Genomic DNA, 20,250 nt, shown 5'->3' on the forward strand with positions numbered 1-20,250 from the left:
CTGTCAGAACAATATGCATCCGGCAAACAGTAGAATTCGGCCATGGTAAAGATGGGCATGATGCCAAACGCCCTCACACGAATGCTAATAAACTGAGCAAAATTATCTCATGAAAAGCCGTCGCGCGTTGCATACAATTGATCGTACTGGCCTTCTAAGAAAAAATTTTGCTTAGTCGAGGATTGTTGAAGACCTTTTAGGTACGAACACTTTGTTAACAAACTGCACAAACGCTGAACATATTAGCTGTGCTAAAGGAGTTCCAGCAAGCGAATCTATCCCAATGTGGGAGCTAGTCACATCTCTTTAAGCACCGGATACCGATTGAATTTTCTTGCTGAGGACCTGGTTGTCTACTCACCCGGATTAGGAAGAAGCTCTGAATGGCCAAGCGCATATTTACACGCTTTGACAAGCCCAACTGCCTCTTCAATCGTCGCCGTCTCAATAATGTCATCCACCTCACACACAACGACAAACCGTGCTGCCATTGCAAGAATTATATCTTCGTTGTCGATTCCAGGGAACCCATCCTCAATTGACCTCAGGTCTTTCTCACTAGCCTTATTGATTGTGGTATCTGCGAACCATGGCTCTGCTGTTTTCCTCCAATCCTCATGCTTCCTAAGATGCGTCAGGTACGACGGAACGGGTGGTGGATGGCTAGGGAGATACCTGAAAAGTTAGGGATTCTCAGCTACCCAATTGGATTGGTTAGTGCTTCATATATGCAATTGAGAGCCATGCGTACCCGAACAGAAGTACCGAATGCATTGTGTGGGATTATTAATTCAACATAGTCCATTGGAACTTGCTCCATTGTTCAATGTTATGTTAATTCAAGAAACTGACGCCTGGGTATTCTTCCACACACTACTATGCCGCGACTTTAAAACTTATTTTTATCAGTCGGTTCAAGAAAGCCGCAGTTTGGTCCAGGCCTCTTCTTCACCTTCCGCATCTTTTTGACTCTTCGACATCAACCATTCCAAGGAACTGACGCTTGGGAGGCCACTGCTTCTCGCGTCCTTTTGACTCCTCGTCATCAACCGTTTCTCAAGACTGACGTTTGCGCGGCCGTCCACGTCGTTTCGCTCCCGTTTACGGGTTTTCTTGCCAATTGTGTAGCTGGCACTTCTGAAGACGACACGAAGCCTCCTGAGACATTGTATGATTTTGATCCTACCCGTACATAACTCGTCCAGTGTGCGTGCCGCCATTGCTTTCCGCTTCGCTGATTCCTATAGCCTCTTATTCAAATAGAGAAAAGCGTCCAACAAATTAGCTACAAATTTGACAATCGGTACTGATGATCCCCCTGATAGGGTTGGCTACGCTTCGCGGAGATCATTTGAGCATTCTCCATACACCTAGTGTAATTGGGGAGGACCAATCCCTCCAACCCCCCCCCCCCCCCAAGGTGCCGCTAATCACCAAACCCTCCGCGAAGCGGAGCTACGGGGTTTGGGGGCTGGCCCCCAAGTCAATTCAAGCTATAGTGTTTCACTGATCCCCCCAAACCCCCCTTGGGGCTCCGCTTTGCGGAGTTTAGACCTGTAACGGGGTAATTAGTTACGCCTACAGCAATTTTCTTACAGGACGGGAGTTTTGTAACAGTGAAACGAGAAGATTGTAACGTTGTAACCAAGAAACGGGGGTCTGGGGGCTGGCCCCCAGCTACGGGAGCTCGAGGGCTGGCCCTCGAATAACAGGCAAAGTAGGGAGTAACAATGGAGGAACTGGGAAGTCCCTGAACATATGAGATTAAATGTACTACTGGATGTTACTCGATGGTTGGCATAGCCAAATCAATAACACGGTAGGTAAGAATTTATCACTTTATAGATGTACACATATTAGTCAAAATAGTTAACCATAAGTCGCTCTCGTCGCTTGAGCTCATCAAGCTTGAGCAATGCATTAACTCGCACGTTCCAAGCCTTTGCAAAGACCTCATCGCTAAAGTTCTGGGCCTTTTCATAGGCAGCCTGCCGCATCTTGATCTTGTCTTCAGTAGAAAGGGCCAACACAGTCCCAATCGCAGAGGTCAGCTCACCCTCCTTCTCAAACATGTACCCATTCTCATCTTCGTCCACAATATCAAGCATTGGACCACCGGATCGGTGAACAATAGGAATAAGACCACCGGCCATGTACTCAACGATACCCATACCAAAATGTTCCTCAATCATGGCATTGACACCAACCGAAGCAGTAGCCATGAGCGTTGCAATTGAGGTCCATGGAGCGTCAAGAATAAAAGTAACGTGGTCGTCGTCGGTGAGACCAAGCTCTCGAGCCAACAGCCGCAGGTTGTAAACGTGCTGCGAGTCCATGTCGTTTCGCACCGAGCCTACAAACACGAGCTGCGGCTTCTCGCCCTCGCCGTTCCACGCCTTGACGTAGTTGGCAAACTCCTGCAGAACAAATTCATGCCGCTTCTCAGGCCTGAACTGCGCAATGTAGAGCACAATTGGCTTTCGCTTCTCCTCGTCCTCTGGAGTAGGAGGCTCAAAGTCCTGGGTAGCTACTGGCGGGTACACCGTCTTGATGAGATCAAGCCGCGCTGCATGGCCCTTCCAGATCGCCTTGATGTGCTGGTTAGTCCAGGTAGAGTTGGTCACCGGAGCAAGCGCGTAATGCGCCGTGTACGCGTACAGGAACATCATAATACGCCAGTACACACCTTTTGGAGATAAGCACGACACACGCTTGAGCATGTCTGGACCAACAGTCGGGTAGTGGATATAGGCGCAAATTGGGATCTGGAGCAGCCAGTCAACCACTGGGTACGCAAAGGGCAGGCCAGTAGTGTCAACAAGTACATCTGGAACGAGCACATGCATAGCCTTGTACGCAAAGATCATGGATCCAATGGCCTGACCGAGAATGGTGAACCGAGGCCACGTCTGTGGATCAAGCAGCCGTCGCGAAGGGACATAAATGAACACGACGCGCTTGTCGTCCACAGTGATGCCGAATCGGGCATCGACCTTCTCAAGAATGGCGCTTGGCGAGTCGTCGACGCCGCCCCTGTCATTCTCGCCTACGTAAATGGCACAAATGTTGGACGTACTGTTCTCCAGAGTCTGTTTGACTGCGGCCCACAGCACACGCTCGCCGCCGCCGCCATTGGCGGCGTACGGATGCAGGAACCCAAAGATGATCTTCCTGTTGATAGCCTGGCCCTTTTCGTTAAACCGGAGTTTGAGATCGCCCCTTTTAACGTTGGCCCGGAGCTGCCGGAGGCCGTGGAACACGTTGGAGTACGAACTGGCGTCATTGGCGGCCATAATGACCCGCCGACGCATGATCCGGATATCCTTAGCAGTGCTGGGGATGGTGGCATTGGTATCAGCGCATTGCTCCAGATATTCCAGCCAGTCCGGCTCAATTGGTCTACGAAGAGCATGTCCAATACGAGTGACTACGATGCGGAATGCAATGTACGCAACAGTACCCGATATAAACACAGCCGCAGTAGCGACCGTCAAAAGAATCGGGATTGGAAACATTTTAACCTCCCCCTGGCTTTTGTGGTTCTGTTAATTCAAAGGGTCGAAAACCGCAAAAATAATATCTTTGTTTGTAACAGCGCGGAGCTTTTTTTTTTTTGGTGATGAGCGATGAATGGGAGTACATGCAGCTAACCTGTCTATACTGCGGAGGGAACAGGGGGGGATGAGGGCCCGTTCATATAAGACAATTTAAGACACATTCACGTGACCACAGAGCCCCATGCGGCTCGATGCGGCTTGAATTATGGATGCCGCACAATAGGTGGGTGGATTAATCATCTTCGAGCATGATTTCAATGAGCTCTTTGAGCGGGCCGTATTCTTTCTGGTCGACGAGCTTGAACTCATTGCAGAAGAGGACAAAGTGTTTGAGCGAAGTGTTGAGATGTGCTTGCAGACCGAGCTCGGTTATCTGGTCAAAGTGGTGGCAGTAGATGTGGGCGTAGACCCGAAACAGCCGCTTCAGGATGTTCTTGAACACGAGCGTGGAGTTCTTATGGAATGGGACGCCAATCTTGGTCGGGAAGTACTGTTCGCTCTCAAAGTACCGCTGGACCCAGTTCATGAGGCACTCAATGTACTCTGGCGCGCTGACTTTGACAGGCTTCTTGTACTTGGGGTTTGTCGAGTCCTGCCATAAATATTCGTACTCCTCCGTGGCTTTCATGCGCGGACAAGACTTGGGCGAGCAGAACTCAGTGATGGTACCATAGAGCATGTTAATTTGGTTGAAAAAGTCGACAACGTGGACGGCGATCCACTCATTGGAGTCTTCGCCCTCGGGGAGCATGACGGCTTGTTTAAGCGACCCCGATCCCAGTGTCGCCTGCGCGTACTGCCGCAGCATGTGGGCCTGGGTTGAGGCCTGGGGCTTGGGTTTGAATGTACGCGTCGCCCTCGCGTTGCCGTGGATGCCTAGACTCTGAAAGAACGACATGTTTATTGGTATTCGGTTAGTAGGGAATAGTAAAAAGATAAATATGGGTTATAAATATGTCTGTATAAAGTTTAGGGTGTGTATGTCGACGTAGGGGCTAATAAACAAACACGATCGATTAGCAGGGCACGCATCGTTAGCCGCACATAGCCAGCCACTCTTATTCAGCGCTTACTCAGCGACTACACGACATTGTCTGCCACCCCCGCGACAACACTGCCTAGAGGCTCAATCGGACATGAAATGTTTTACAGTTTCATGCAGTCCAATTCAGCTCCCCATGGAGACCAATGAATGATATTAATGAATTGTTGTTCCATGGGATCTCCAAATGTTTGTTGATCAATCGGATAGTTGAAGATTCCATTTACCGTATATATATACCCCAGTTGGTAGGCGGAATAAGGACGAGCGACATTTAAGCCGACGACTGCGGTTGTCATGACGCAATACCAACAGGGCAATTGCGTGATTCGGACCTCTCCCGAGCTATGCCCATGCCCAGGGATGACTGTGTAAAGAATCAATAATGGATATATATTTCCTTTCCCAGTACATAGCGTGCTCGTATTAATGGATCAGCGTTAAAAATATAAAAAATGAGTGAAAAGGGCCAAGACAACTCGGTGAGTCGCAAGGCTAAGGACATCGCGGCCGGATTCTTTGGTGGAGCCGTGCAAGTGCTGGTTGGCCAGCCCTTTGACCTCGTCAAGGTACGAATCCAGGCCGGCCAGTACAAAACACCCGTCGAGGCGCTCACCCAGACCCTCAAGAACGAAGGCGTGTTCGCCTTCTACAAAGGCACGGCCGCACCGCTAATCGGCGTCGGCGCGTGCGTATCAGTACAATTCTATGCCTTCCTCGAGGCCAAGCGCCAGATCCTCCAGGCATTCAAACAACAACAGCTGACGTTCCCTCAGATTTACCTGTGTGGAGCGGTCGCGGGTATTGCCAATACGGTGGTCTCGTCTCCTGTCGAACAGCTCCGAATCATCCTGCAGACTCAGAAGGACGGCAGATACAAGGGCCCAATCGACGCAGCCAAACAGGTGTTTCGATCGCATGGGCTGTTCCGCGGCCTGTATCGTGGCTTCAATGTCACCCTGCTGCGAGAGGCCCAGGCCTACGGCGTATGGTTCCTCACCTACGAGTATCTCATGTCACTGGAAAAGCGCCCGCGTGATGACGTGCCGGCGTGGAAGCTCATGGTCTACGGCGCGCTTGCTGGCGAGGCACTGTGGCTGGCATCCTACCCGCTGGACGTCATCAAGTCCAAGGTGCAATCGGACTCCTTCGAGCGACCCCAGTACACTTCAGCACGGGATGCTCTGAGGAAGACCTGGACCACTTCAGGAATGCCGGGATTCTGGCGCGGCCTCGCCCCGACCCTGCTTCGAGCCATACCCGCGTCAGCGAGCACCTTTGCCTCAGTCGAGCTCGCCCTTCGAGTCCTCGAATAACTGCGCTCCCCGGAGGCTGCTAACACACCACTGAAAGATCAAATGGCTGCTTATCAACTCGCCACGGGCAGCTCACTAACAGAATCGGAGCTGCCCGGTCTCCTTCTTCCTAGAATTTCCTCGCCTAATGCTGTAACGTATAGAAGCACTACCACAGCGCTCCCCTGTTATTGGAGCCCCAAATCTCCCTCCTTTACTATACGAAGTTTAATCAATTGGCTCTCCAGTTCCTTCCTGGGGCCCTGCCCCAGACCCCGTAGTTGGGGGGAGGCCCCCCAAACCCCCCTTCCTAGTATGATATCAATTGGTTCTACTACTCTTTGTAGTGTGTTCACTTGATGGTGACCACAACTATTGCTCTGCTAGTACCTCCCTGGGGCCCTGCCCCAGACCCCGTAGTTGGGGGGAGACCCCCAAACCCCCTTTCGCAGTATGATATCAATTGGTTCTACTACTTGTTGTAGTGCGTTAACTATTGCTCTGCCAGTTATCTCCCTGGAGCCCAGATCCCGTAGTTGAGGGGAAACCTCCTGAACCCCATTTAGTTCTCTAAATTTAGCCTATTGGTTCTAATTCTTCACCAAAATTATTACCGTATTTCTTCACTAGCTGCGCGATATGTTATTACCATAGTTCAATGATCCTCCGCGCAGCGGAGCTACGGGGGTTTGGGGGCTGGCCCCCAAGGTAATTGAAGCAGCAAGGGTGGCAATTCTTCACGAAAAATACGATAAGGGTGGCAGCCAAAAATTACGATAAGAATGGTACCTCTTCACTAAGCGTACGATAAGCATGGCAGCTCTTTACACCAAAGTGCGATAAGAATAGAACAGTGCGATAAGGGTAGGGGCTGCCTAATACATTACAGGTTGAACCACATCACTAACTGTCCTAGACTCAACAATAAACTGCCTTGCTACTACAGTACTCAACATAAGCTATCGTACGGTAAATGAATAAAGATAGAGGATCAATTATGTGTCGCCCAATCAGGGTAGTTTTTTTTCTTCGCCGTTACGCATGCTGCATGCGCATGCAAGTAGTGTACCCCCTCGATCGGCCGTTGGCACACCTCACCATGAAGTCCCTGTATCGCGAAGATCCTCCCATCTCAGTGCTCGATGCCGAGCCTCAGGGGGGGAGGCAGCTTGCGAGAGGGGGTCTGATCCCCCAACCACACTACGCAGGCCCACTGTCGCGGCGACCAATTGGCGCCAGCAAGGGGTCCGCATGGGGCTGTGGGTAAATACCAGCACGGCTGTTGGTAATTGCCATACCGCATGCTGCCGGGTTGCATCATCAGATAAAGGGAGTTATTCCGGTCCGATGACTTATGACTTAGCGGCGATTCGCCAGGCCTGGTTTTATTCCAATTGGTTCAATTACGTACTACCAGGGTGGTCTTCGCGGGCTGTACAGACTAGTGTAGAGGACTACATAACAGAATAGATAGCCTGGGCACTACATGTGCAATTGAACGGCAGTTATGCATTACCGTCGTAGTACAGTGTTGTAATAAGCTCTGAACCATCTCTAGCAATACGGTGGAATACGAATGGACTGATTGTCCACTACCAAAAAACATAAAAAAACAGAAAAAAAAAGAATAGATCGGAATGAATCAATGAAAGCGACGCATCAGAGGATAGCCCCAAAATGGATCAAATGGACCAAATGGACGATGTGCGCTGCATATGCGTCTTGATAAAGAGGGTCCGGAAAAAAGATGCACGGGCGAGAAAACCGAGTAAAGGGCCCAGAGGAGGTTGTGTTACACACCACCACCGGACACAACACAGTTTTTTGTCGTAAAAATTAGCATTTATATCTGGTGTTGGAAATCTACTCTTCTCTTTTCCTTTTCCATATCCGTTCGCTATTACCTGGGTGACTAAATCTTTTTTTTTATTATTCTTTTCCTATACACACTCTTAGCGAGGACTATGGAACCAACTGAGAAGGATTCTCACCGGGATTCTCAGACCTCGAAGCTGGCGACAGCGCTAAGCTCGCTGGGGTCCTTTAACAAGCGCCCGCCCTCCGACACCCCGCTCATCTCGTACACGGGGTCTCCGTCGAGCGGGCAGCATTCCAACGGGTCTAGCGGACGTAACTCGCCGCGATCCGTGACGGGCTCGAGCCCGATCCCACCCCTAACGCTTCCACCGCAACGACGGGCCACTACGCTCGACGTTCCGGGGCTGACCCGGTCCAAAGTGTCGCCCGATGGAAAGATCGCGGCGACCGACATTGAGTCGAAGCTGGTTATTGTCATGGTCGGACTCCCGGCGCGAGGCAAGTCGTACGTCACAAAGAAGCTATGCCGGTTCCTCAACTGGCAGCAGCACGGGGCCAAGATCTTCAACGTGGGCAACACGAGGCGTAAGGCCGATAAGAACGTGGGTCCGGCGAGCCGCCCGCTGCCGGACAGCCCGCACCCGTTCAAGCCGCACAAGTCCAACGAAGAGCTGCTGAAACAGGCCCACATCGAGGCGCGTGCGTTGGAGGACGAGCTCAATGGCGCTCCGCCGTCGAGTGAGGATGTTAGTGAAAGCGACGAAAGTCCCAAGGGAACCAAGGTAATTGAGAGTCCGAAAGGAACCAAGGTGATTGGAGATGAAAGTCCCAAAGGATCCAAGGTGATTGGAGATGAAAGTCCCAAAGGATCCAAGGTGGTTGGAGACGAGAGCCCCAAAGGATCCAAGGTGGTTGGAGCCAACGGAGTTAAAGAGTCTAGTGCTGAAGAAGAGGAGAATACCACGACGCACGCGGCTGATTTCTTTTCGCCAGACAACCAAAAGACGTTTGAACTGCGAGAAAAATGGGCCATGGACACGCTGGACGAGCTGCTCGACTACATTCTGTACGAAAACGGCTCAGTGGGCATCCTCGACGCAACCAACACGACAGTTGCGCGCCGTAAGAAGGTCATACGCCGCATCAGAGAGCGCACCAATGGGCGCCTCAAGGTGCTCTTCCTCGAGTCCATATGCACCAAGTCCGACATTATTGACGCCAACATCCGCCTCAAGCTGTCGGGCCCCGATTACAAGCACATGGACCGTGAAGTCGCGCTCAAGGACTTTGTCGCGCGTCTCCACAACTACGAAAAGGCCTATGAGACCATTGGCGCCGAAGAAGAGAAGGATGAAGAGATGCAGTACATCAAGATGATTGATGTTGGGCGTAAAGTCGTGTGCTACAACATCCAAGGGTTCCTAGCCGGCCAAGCCGTCTTCTTCCTGCTCAACTTCAACCTTGCCGAGCGGCAGATCTGGATCACTCGCCACGGCGAGAGCGTAGACAACGCCGCCGGACGCATTGGCGGCGATGCGCCGCTTACTCCGCGGGGTGAGAAGTTCGCCCGTGCTTTGGCGCGGTTCATGGACTTCCAGAAGTCTGAATTCCGCAAGAAGCAGCTTGCTGGGTTCAGCGACAAGGTGCGAATTCTCAAAAAACAAGGTTCAGAGCCGTCGACGCCGCTCAACGAGCCCGAAGAGCCCTCGTTCTGCGTGTGGACCTCAATGCTGCAGCGGTCCATCCAGACGGCCGGGCATTTCAACGAGAACTACTTTGATGTCAAGGAAATGCGCATGCTCAACGAGCTTGGTGCCGGCATCTGTGATGGCATGACTTATGCTGAGATCAGCGAAAAGTACCCGCAGGAGTACGCAGCCAGAATCGCCGACAAGATTCGGTACCGGTATCCAGGCATTGGTGGCGAGTCGTATCTCGATGTTATCAACCGTCTGCGCCCGGTGATTGTCGAGATGGAGCGGATGCAGGACAATGCGCTTATCATCGCCCACCGGGTCGTGTGCCGCGTACTGCTCGCGTATTTTATGAATTTGGGGCGGGATTCGATTGGCGATTTGGATATTCCGTTGCATACGCTCTACGTGCTGGAACCGAAGCCGTACGGAGTCGACTGGGCTGTATACGAGTACAATGAAGAGAGCGATTGGTTCTACCGTGTCCCGAAGGAGACGATCAAGAAGCAGATCGAGGAACTTCAGGTCCACGGCCCTCGGGTGCGGTCCAACTCGAAGCCGCCCAAGATTGGTTCTGGGGGTGGCCTGGGGGCTGCCAAGGACCGTCACTACAGCGTTGTGCCCACTGCGCCTGACATGATTGCTCTTGAGAAGGAGAAGGAGCTGCTCGAGCGCATGTACAACACGTCGATGAATTCTTCGGCGCCTATCAGACCCCCGCCGGACGGCAAGCGAGGCCGTCCAATCCCACCGGGTCAGCAACAACTGCCTCAGACTTTAGAGCAGATACTCAACCGCAAGTAATCCTCTATATTATTTATTTGATCCACGTGCACGCATGCGAAGCGGAGCCATCATAATCTTTTCAAACTTATAGACTATTTGAATAAACCGATTAATTCTACCTATTCTTAGCTCTTCATCTCCGCGAAGCGGAGCTACGGGGAGTCATAATCGTTCAGACGTACATACTAAAGCATGTATTTTGAATAATCGATTAATACTACCCGGCACCACTATAGCTTATTTGTGGCCTCGGTTTACGCCCAATGTAGCTCTTGATCTCCGCGAAGCAGAGCTACGGGGAGTTTGAGGGGCTGGCCCCTCATAATCGTCCAGTTTTATATACTAAAGCATGTATTTCGAATAAAAAACGATAGTAGTTCGACACCTGACGTGCAGATGGTGGAGTGTCGTGGGAAGTGAGTTCGTGATGTCGGATCGGAGCACCCCACTGATCAGTCCACCAAAATACCAATAATGATAGCCAGACTGGGGATCGCGAGACCCTGTGTGAGGCCCCTGGGTGCGCTGCGCCTGGCGAGGACCGTCAAGACTTCGACAGTCGATTGGAAGCCGATCCGGTCTAGCAGGGGCACCGAGGAGGGCGGAAGCAGAGCCGGCAAGAATTTTTTCCTGGGCCTGCTGGTGCTGATGCCAATTATCTCGTTTGGACTGGGCACCTGGCAGGTTAGACGACTGCGGTGGAAGAACAATGTCATTGCTGAGGCTGAGTACCGTTTGTCGCTTCCGCCGCTGCCTCTACCGCCTCAGATTAACCCAGCGGTCGTGCAGACCGGAGAATTTGAATATCGCCGAGTGACGGCCACTGGAGCGTTCCGTCACGATGAGGAGATGCTCATTGGCCCGCGAATGAGTGAGGGAAAGGAGGGATATTATGTGGTTACGCCGTTTGAGCGAAAGAACGGGTCCAAGCTGCTTATTTTCCGGGGCTGGATCTCGAAGGCTCACGCAGATCAGAGGACGAGACCCCAGGGCTTGCCTCAGGGTGAGGTCACCATAGAGTGTCTTCTGAGGAAGACGCCCCAGAAGAACATGTTCACTCCAGAAGACGATCCGGAGCACAAGATGTATCACTTTATGAGCATTGATACCATGGCTGAGAACACCAATTCGCAGCCAATTTACATCCAGGAGCTGCTGAATTTCGAGCACGGTGGATATGAACTGATGGAGGAGCAGATGGTGAGGCGCGGTATTCCAATTGGTACGCCGGGTAAGATTGATATTCGCAACAGTCATTTCCAGTACATTCTGACGTGGTACGGCCTCTGTGCGTTTACTACCGTAATGTTGTTCAAACTGCTTAGACAGGGGCGTTCGCCAAACTCTGCATTGGCCAAGAAGCTCCAGCATGCTAGAGACTTGGACCGCTAGTCATTTTTGCTTGTATATATATAGTGACATTTGTAAATATATTTACCGTTATAAATTACTGTTCAATTGTTAAATAAGTGTATCCCAAAATATTAAAGATAGCTCTAATTTGTATAAATAATGCCAATGGTGTGAGTCCAGTTATGGATGTTACCCCAAAGCCCATGAATGTAGTATCCCTCAGGAGGAACAAGCTCATAGCCAGAACCGCCACTAGCATTACCAAACACCGGCGACCGCTGATAATTGGTGATAACCTGAATACCGTCCACCCAATAGCCAGCCCTGACATAGAAGCCAACCAATTGCTCTCCCTCTCGGAACATGAGATCGTGAGGTCTACCGCCTCGCTTACCAAAGAGCAACGATTCCCCTGGAGCGAACAAAAATTCAACGCCGTCTACAGCCGACCCGGCATAAACACGGACACCAGAGAGCTTAGGCCGTCGCACAGGGAACTGTACAACTTTTTCCTCGCCCTCGCCGCTGTAACCCACTTTGTTGCCCCGGTAGGCCACTACACCCCCCAGCTGCATCCTGCCATTCCGCATAAGCTTCACAAAGTCCTCTACCTCTACCGTCTGCTCTCCAATCGATAGGATAACTAACTTAATTGGCTGGTCCTGTTTATCCGCTGACACTCGGTCCTTAATCTCGTCCACAGTCAACAGGAGCTGCTTCTGAGGCTCATCGACATACTCAAGATGCTGCTGGTGCTCTCCGCCAGCGTGAATCTCTATCAAGTAGATTCCGAGTGACCCCATCACCACTGCACCATACTCCACTGGGTAAACAATAGGCTTGGCGGCCTTTCGAAGAGTAATCAATGGAATGGGGTCCTCGGGAAGCTTAAACGCCGGGTGGTATCTAAATCTATCAGCGTCAAGCCTGTGCCAAATGCACTCATCTCGCGGCAGACACAGCCTCTTACCCGGCTTCTTCGTCCTTGTCACGTACTTCGGCTCGGTGATCATAAACGTACGATTCCATATGACATAGTCTCGAAGCATAATGCCGTTGGGCTGGTGCGGACAGCCCAGAGAATGGCCAATTTCGTGCATAAACGCACCCATGCCAACGTTGCAATTCTCCCACGCTGATCCAGACTCGCCAGAGTCGTTGGCCACCTCCTTTGTGTCGGTTGGGGTGTCATCCATGAATGAAGACACGACTTCCTCAAGGCACGACGGCCACGTGTAGATGGCATGCCCGCCAAATATGCCCAGGTTGATATCACCGGCACCTCCGCCCAACGCAGCATGCCCAACAATGAGCTTCGCCTTGGGGTCCCAGTGAGCATCAACAAAGATCACCGCAGCATGTACTTCCTGGCCCGTCGTAAACGGCCCGCCGTAACTTCGCAGCGCATCCAAGGCAATTGCGAAAAGCTCGTTCTTCTTCTTGCCCTTGGGGTTCTGCTGTGCAATATCCGGATCTCTAATTTGCGCAACAGTCCGATCAGACCTTAAAATATGCACTTTAGCAGTTGAGCGCAGCAGATCGTCGCGATTCGACAGCGTATCCTTTGTCCATTCTTCGTAAAGTCTAAACGTGCGATGTCCAAACTTGTTGCGGTACATCTGCTCATTGGTAAAAGCAGCCATCAAGTACCCAGCCATTCGCATCTTCTTGATTGCCAAGTCCAAGCCGTTTCCTTCCTTGTCCCTCTTGTACTTTGGGTTATCGAACTTGCCCTCAGAGTCCTTGCCCAGCAACAGACATAAATGAATTGGTGGGTTTTGGAGCAATGGAAGGTAGTTAATTGTCAAATTCTCAGAGAAATTGCTCATGTTCCATCGCGGAGGGGCCTCAAAGACGATCTTGAGGTTGTTTACTCCTGGTTCGAGATGCACCAGCGCCTTGAAAAGACCATCGACGACTGGGAACCGTTGGGACGGGAAGGAGTCAATGTGATGATACACAAGAATAGAAGCTTCATACTGCTGCCCTTCATTCTTTACATCTGGCCCGGCGGAACCGTGCAGAATGAATATTCTCTCGTGGACCGTGTCTCCATTGGAGATGTTGAAAAACTTGAAATTGGGCATGAAAGGTCGCGAGCCGTAGTTCACCCGTGGAGGAGAAGTGCTTTCGAATTGCGCCTGGCGCTTGTGGAATATCGACATGACTTCTTCTTTTTATATAAGGTTTATCGTGGCTTCAACTGAACATTGAAGTGTTATCGGTAGGCATGTTTAGGTCCGGAGGCGGAGCCCGTTTTAGCCCAAAACAGGTTTTAACTTAAATGCAGTTGATTGTTCAGACAGGTGCAATTGATTGCCCAGATAGGTGTAGTCAAAAAATCTGAACTCGGTGAGAGTCGATTGTAGTAGGGGATTTGGCATGTTCTTTTTCGCGTGGAAATTGAGCTAATAGAGCGATTTTATAACGTTGAATAAGTGAGACATAAATAGTATCGCCGCACGTCGACTGGACACATAGTACTGTAAGTGTATAGGAACTACTTGTAACTAGTAATACTGTATCTGGACGATATGGATTGGAGCTTATTTCTGAATATCCCGATACTGATATGGCGGATAGCAATTTGGACTTTGGTAATGCCAAAACGAGACCTGATAAAGATGTACCGGTATGATAAATCCCGTTGTGTCAAACGTTCAACTACCGGTAGAGTGTCGACAGCAGAAATTTTACTAGCATATAACGCTTTCACAGCATCATAGTTGCTTTAAATGCTATTTAGAATACACTCAATTTGTTTCATAATTGGTCTAATTTTATTTTTATTGCCGTTGGTACAGGTAGAGGTAATGAAGTCAGGGGTGACATTAAGTCGCAGTTCATATCTGAGAATTCCCCTGAAATTATAGAACCTAGGAGCCAGCAAATCATAAAAATGCATTCTTGCTACTTAATATCAATACAGGAGCTCATACGTCGCTCACCGTCCAATTTATTTTACTGCAGCAGATCCAATATGCGTACCGTTATAACTTAAAGAGAGGCTACCCGCCCTTCAGGGGACTGGGCTTATGGATATGCCCATTGTAAACGGCCTAGCTATGGCAGGCTTCTATATACAGTCTTCTGCGCAGAGGAACAAGCCTAATGATTTTCTTTAACTGAGTCTCAGGGGTAGTACCGGACTCCCGTTGATTGACTCCCCGGAAGACAGAATCTGAACAGACGCGTGAAAAGCTCGGTAATTGTCGGATAAAAATGACGGACTTTCTATCTCAACTGCCTACAGAACTATTAAGACAGGTTATTGGATACTTTGCAGCCGATCATGATGCAGAGTCTCTAGAGTCGCTGGCCCTTACAAGTAAACTCCTACATCAAATAGTCTGTCCGATTATCTTCAGACATATCACCGTAGAACTGGGTGCACTGCGCCGAGCGGTCTCGAATGGCTACCGACAACGAACATTTACCAATATAAGCGCCATGACTAAGGCAGTTATTGGTAGGTACTCGCAACATTATAGGAAAATTGACATAATTGCCCTCGACTACGATGTCGAGTGCGAGGAATTATTACGGTATCTTCTCTCTTTGGAGGCTGCGAACCACATTGATATATCGGTCAACGAAAATACTACTCTCTGTGCCTGTGAATTTTTGTCCCATGTTACGCCATCGGCACAGGTTGACGTCAAACTTAAGCCCTCATTTAAGCAAATGGACGAATTGAAAAGGTTAGAACAAGTTCTAGGCGACTATCTTGGAAATATCAACTTCATTATCCATGGATATCCCACAGTCGGGCAACAACTTGCAAATATTCCCTCACTACCATACATCATGGCACACATGACAAGTATTTTCTTCTTCCTCTTACGGGACTGTAATGCATCCGAACTAAACGATTTCTTTGACAACCATGAGCTTGATAATCTGACAACAGTTCAATTCCGAGGGGGCCTCATATTCAACGTTGTGAAGCCAGACATATCTCGTTTGATATTGCCTGATCATGTCACATCATTGCTTCTGCAGTGCTCGTTCATGTTCAACTCGAACAGGATGACAATTGAAGGCAAATCATTACGAAAACTGCTCTGTAGGGGACCGCTACCAGAGACAGTTAGAATTAGCGGGCCCATTAAAGATCTGATGTTGATCCTTGATGATAAAAGTAGAGCCCGCTTAATGCCGGAGAACTATGGTATCACTAACAGTACTGAAAAGATTAGCGTGATAGCGCGTGAAGTTTCGGCGTTGTGCATTAAAGAAATCATTCGTGCGGCCCCTTCAAAGCTGTCGATTTCATATCAACAGCTTCGCTGGGACGATATGAAGCAAATGTTGCTCTCTCAAACGACGCAATCGCAAGTGACGGAATTAACGATAAGTACTCCTTTTTGCAAACCGGATAAGTCTATCTTTGAGTTTCTCGCAGCGTTTACTGCAAAAATGCCACGGCTCACGAAACTCACTGCTCCGTACTCCGATGCCCTCAGTGATTTTGTAGAGCCCATTGCAACAACTGGTCGTGAATCAAGGCAGTGTGTAGTAGACCTTGATTTTCTAAAAGCCGTTAGAGCGTCTTTAGATACCTTTTAATTACACTACTGGCAACTTCTGACGTGCGGACTTCCTACTGTAGGTGACTTGCAGGACTGCGTGGTACAATTATGGCTGCAGTGATATTTAAGACTCCAAATAGAACTCAGGCCTATGAGACGGTCAACCGATTCTGGCAGTTAGCAATATGCCAGAGAATAATAAATACCCCAGGGTATGGTACATGTAGGCTATTTGTCACAGTTACGGGCCATTGACTTTTACCATTACAGACTTTAAACTCAATTATCTGCTGTTACATAATTAGTGACCCTAAAAACCTCCATGGTTCGATACTTCCAGTAAGCGATTGGATACGTCAGGTCTGCCATTCCTCTTTAGATAAGTAAATGTAGGTTACCGGTAATCGAATTGTAGATGAGACGGCTCGCCGATCTCCACACGTAATATGCGCGTACTACCGGTAAATAGCAAAATGGGGGATAACTTACGAAAGAAAAAAATATAAATCTCCAAAGGTAGATTGCTTTTGCCATAATGATGACTGACCATAACAAAAATAGAGATTCATTATTATTGTTATAATGATGACCAACTTCCTCTGTCGGCTTCCTGCTGAACTGCTGATGAAGGTATCTGAATACCTAACTGATGACGGGAAAAGCCTCCTGTCTCTGAGCTTTGCTAATAAACACCTGTACAGCACTATCTATCCAGAGATATTCAGAAGCATCAATGTAGGAATTGGTGATACGGGCTATTTCGAATTTTCAAGCGGCTTTCGACAGCTGCAGTCTCCCTACGGGGACGCTGGAACCATAAAGAAAGCGGTGGATTGTGAGTTTACGCAATATTTTCGCCAAGCTGAAATATACGTAGTGAACTATTACAATGACTACGACGAAGTATTGAAATACCTTTTTTCGATAAAAACTCTGAAGCATATTCAACTATTCGTTACGGACATCGACAGCCGTAGCGTGCTAGGGTTCCTACCCATTGTCGCGCCCTCTACCCAGGTTGACGTGACTCTTGACCTTACATATGGGAATATGGAGACGGTATCTTGGCTCGAGAGGCTAGTCGCACAACCTCCAGAAAACATCAACTTCACCGTTAGCGGGGACTACAAGTTGTGTGATCACAAAAGAAACCCAATTCCATCCCTGTTGGCACGTATGGAATTTATGACACTTTGCTTGACGGGGGACCGCAGCGTTTCAGAGTTAAATGAATTTTTGAGTCATGGGCGTGATGCGTTGAGAGAGCTCCAACTATTTGGTGAGTCGGCTAGCATTGTAGCGGATCAACCGCGTTTGGTCATACCTGATCAGGTCAATTCGTTATATGTCCAGTGTTCGATATCCGGTCATAACCAGCTCACAATTACTGGGAAGTCATTAAAGCGACTTGAGTGTCCTGCGCTTCCACCGACCATCAGAATTGATGCTCAAATTGTTGATTTGAAGTTGAACCTTATGGAAGAAGAAGAAGAAGAAGAAGAAGAAGAAGAAGAGGTCACCCCTTCTATTGTTGCTGAGAATTATGGTATCTACGCCGGCACGGATATCATTACTATAGAAGTACAAATCGCGAAGAAGTTGCGCATCAAGGACCTCATCCGTGCGGCCCCGTCGGAGTTGATTATTTTCTATTGCGGTATGAACTTCAGGCGCTTGATGCAGACTCTAGTATCTCAGGCGACGGAGTCTCAGCTGACCGAGTTGACGCTTTGCGCTCCACTTAGCGGGCCAGATAATTCGACCATTATGTCCCTTGCAGAGTTTACTGCGAAAATGCCGCGGCTCACAAAACTCGCTGTTCCGTACTCCGATGCCCTCAGTGACTTTGCAGAGCCCATAGACACTCCCGAAGCTCCCGAAGGACGAGAGAATTGTATAATAGACCTTGATTCATTGAAATCAGTTAGAGCGTCTTTAAACACCACATAAGCGTTGTCCAGCTGGCCGCGCAACATTACCTCAAAAATAGACAATACATTCATTCTGCCAGCGACAACTTTGCTCTTTTATTGAAAAAATAACTCTCCATATATTCCAATGATACACTTAAGTAATTTTCGCTTGAATCACTGGAAGTTTATCACGCGTGGACTATCTACTGTAAATAATCCTGGACCACATGATAATGTCTGCACTGACATCTAGATAAAACCCAGGGACATGAGACGATTGACCAATTATGGCAGTTAGCAAGCATATAAAAGCTAATTAGCGATAACTAGTTAGGCTATCTTTCACCTTAAAGGGCCATTGACTTTTGCCATTACTTAACTCAATTGTCTGCTGAGCTGTTAGTTAATTACCGATCTTGAAAACCTCCATCGCCCAATTTTTCCAGCCTGCATACATCAGGCTTGTCGTTTTCCTCTTTAAACGTGGAAAAGTGAACTGAACTGTAAATGAGGCAGCTCGCCGATCCATGCACCCTATATGCGGATGCTACAAATTAGTGAAATGAGGATGGCTTGCGAAGGTCTATAAATTGGCAAAGGAGATACCAAATATTTCTGCACCGTAACGATGACCGACTTTCTCTCTCAGCTTCCTGCTGAGCTGTTGACGAAGATATCTGAATACCTAACCGGTGACGGAAAAAGCGCCCTGTCCCTGAGCTTTGCTAATAAGCAGCTCTACAACACTATCTGTCCAATGCTGTTCAAAAATATCACAATAGAATTCGGTGACATCGGTGCTCTTGAGGTTTCAAATGGCTTTCAGAGGCTGCTATTCCCGTATGGAGATGCTGAAACTATGATGAAAGCGGTGGATTGTGAGTTTACGCAGTACTTCCGCCAAGTTGAAATACGCGTCGTCGACTATTACAGCGACTACGACGAGGTATTGAGATACGTCCTTTCGATGAAAGCTCTGAATCGTATTCGACTATCAGTCAGGGAGATCGACTCGCGTGACGTGTTAGGGTTCTTACCAATTGTCCCGCCCTCTACCCAGGTTGACTTGAATCTTAGCCTTTCATTTTGGAATATGGAAATGGTATCTTGGCTGGAGGGGCTAGTCACTCAGGCTCCAGAAAACATCAACTTCACCGTCAGCGGGAACCCCAAGTTGGTCGATCTCAAAAGAAACCCAATTCCATCCCTATTGGCACGCATGGAAAACCTAGCTCTTCACTTGTTCGGGGACAACAACGTTTCAGAGCTGAATGAATTCTTGAGCCATGGACTTGATGTGTTGAGAGAGGTACACCTCGTTGTAGCTGGTTTCTCTGCCAACATTGTAGCGGATCAACCGTGTTTGAACCTACCTGATCAGGTCAATTCTCTACATTTCATGTGCTCGGTATCCGGTCCTAACCAGCTCACAATTACTGGGAAGTCGTTAAGGCAGCTTGAGTGTCATGCGCTGCCACCGACCGTCAAAGTTGATGCTCAAATTGTTGACTTGACGTTAGATCTTATGGAACAACCTGACCAAGAAGGAGCGGACACCCCGCCCATTGTTGCTGAGAGTTACGGTATCACCAGTGGCACGGATAGCATTGTTATAAATGCAAACATCGCGTCGACACTGCGCATTAAGGAGCTCATTCGTGTAGGCCCGTCAAAGTTGACCATTTCCTATTACAGCGCAAACCTCAAGGGCATGATGCAGACACTGGTATCGCAGGCGACGGAGTCGCAGCTGACTGAGTTCAAGCTTCGAACTATATATAGTCTGCCGGAAAAGTCAACGATTGAGGCTCTTGCTGCGTTTACCGCGAACATGCCGCGGCTCAGGGAGCTCACTGTTCTCTATTCTGAGAATATTAGGGAATATGTGGCGCCATCCGGTAAAAATGCGGGCGATCCATGGTGCTTGCTAGATCTTGAGTCTTTGAAGAAGCTGAGAGAAGGTAAGATTGATTCTTTGAAGTAATGGAAGGTTTACACAATTAACCCGCGTGCTGGCTGCTGTTCGTCAAAAAATTGAAAATAATTACCATAATATTAGTATATCGCTTCAATTGCTACATTAACTTGGTTAAAAGGCATAACCACCCTAGTCCCTTCGTGGAGAAGCTACAATATCTCCGCGCAGCGGAGCCCCAGGGGGGGTTTGGGGGGACTTGTCCCCCCATGAACACTCTGGAGCTTCAATTAACTTGAGGGCCAGCCCCCAAACCCCCGAGGCTCCACTTCGCGGAGATTTAGA

General features: G+C 49.1%; 9 protein-coding genes across 9 annotated transcripts; 6 read left to right on the top strand and 3 right to left on the bottom strand.

Moving 5' to 3' along the window:
- Positions 1-1,856: 1,856 nt before the first annotated feature.
- ALG11 (alpha-1,2-mannosyltransferase ALG11) lies at positions 1,857-3,311 on the bottom strand (the record flags this gene model as incomplete). Its single annotated transcript, XM_076683663.1, has 1 exon — positions 1,857-3,311. The coding sequence occupies one exon, from the start codon at positions 3,309-3,311 to the stop codon at positions 1,857-1,859; it is 1,455 nt and encodes a 484-aa protein (XP_076542007.1).
- Positions 3,312-3,789: 478 nt separating this feature from the next.
- On the bottom strand, positions 3,790-4,455 carry MOB1 (Mob1p; the record flags this gene model as incomplete). The annotated part of the gene is made up of 1 exon (XM_076683664.1): positions 3,790-4,455. One exon carries the CDS (start codon positions 4,453-4,455, stop codon positions 3,790-3,792), a length of 666 nt encoding a protein of 221 aa, XP_076542008.1.
- Positions 4,456-5,054: 599 nt separating this feature from the next.
- On the top strand, positions 5,055-5,915 carry YMC1 (mitochondrial glycine transporter Ymc1p; the record flags this gene model as incomplete). The annotated part of the gene is made up of 1 exon (XM_076683665.1): positions 5,055-5,915. The coding sequence occupies one exon, from the start codon at positions 5,055-5,057 to the stop codon at positions 5,913-5,915; it is 861 nt and encodes a 286-aa protein (XP_076542009.1).
- Positions 5,916-7,858: 1,943 nt separating this feature from the next.
- Positions 7,859-10,210, top strand: PFK26 (6-phosphofructo-2-kinase; the record flags this gene model as incomplete). Its single annotated transcript, XM_076683666.1, has 1 exon — positions 7,859-10,210. One exon carries the CDS (start codon positions 7,859-7,861, stop codon positions 10,208-10,210), a length of 2,352 nt encoding a protein of 783 aa, XP_076542010.1.
- A 456-nt stretch (positions 10,211-10,666) lies between these two features.
- On the top strand, positions 10,667-11,584 carry SHY1 (cytochrome oxidase assembly protein SHY1; the record flags this gene model as incomplete). The annotated part of the gene is made up of 1 exon (XM_076683667.1): positions 10,667-11,584. One exon carries the CDS (start codon positions 10,667-10,669, stop codon positions 11,582-11,584), a length of 918 nt encoding a protein of 305 aa, XP_076542011.1.
- Positions 11,585-11,688: 104 nt separating this feature from the next.
- On the bottom strand, positions 11,689-13,710 carry TRVA0_010S00738 (putative metalloendopeptidase; the record flags this gene model as incomplete). Its single annotated transcript, XM_076683668.1, has 1 exon — positions 11,689-13,710. One exon carries the CDS (start codon positions 13,708-13,710, stop codon positions 11,689-11,691), a length of 2,022 nt encoding a protein of 673 aa, XP_076542012.1.
- Positions 13,711-14,767: 1,057 nt separating this feature from the next.
- TRVA0_010S00760 (uncharacterized protein) lies at positions 14,768-16,114 on the top strand (the record flags this gene model as incomplete). The annotated part of the gene is made up of 1 exon (XM_076683669.1): positions 14,768-16,114. The coding sequence occupies one exon, from the start codon at positions 14,768-14,770 to the stop codon at positions 16,112-16,114; it is 1,347 nt and encodes a 448-aa protein (XP_076542013.1).
- A 545-nt stretch (positions 16,115-16,659) lies between these two features.
- Positions 16,660-18,027, top strand: TRVA0_010S00782 (uncharacterized protein; the record flags this gene model as incomplete). The annotated part of the gene is made up of 1 exon (XM_076683670.1): positions 16,660-18,027. One exon carries the CDS (start codon positions 16,660-16,662, stop codon positions 18,025-18,027), a length of 1,368 nt encoding a protein of 455 aa, XP_076542014.1.
- Positions 18,028-18,618: 591 nt separating this feature from the next.
- On the top strand, positions 18,619-19,974 carry TRVA0_010S00804 (uncharacterized protein; the record flags this gene model as incomplete). Its single annotated transcript, XM_076683671.1, has 1 exon — positions 18,619-19,974. One exon carries the CDS (start codon positions 18,619-18,621, stop codon positions 19,972-19,974), a length of 1,356 nt encoding a protein of 451 aa, XP_076542015.1.
- Between the last annotated feature and the right edge of the window lie 276 nt (positions 19,975-20,250).

The sequence above is a fragment of the Trichomonascus vanleenenianus genome (assembly GCF_965637985.1).
Source record: "Trichomonascus vanleenenianus strain CLIB 3782 genome assembly, contig: TRVA0_010S, whole genome shotgun sequence".
Classification (NCBI taxonomy): domain Eukaryota; kingdom Fungi; phylum Ascomycota; class Dipodascomycetes; order Dipodascales; family Trichomonascaceae; genus Blastobotrys; species Blastobotrys vanleenenianus.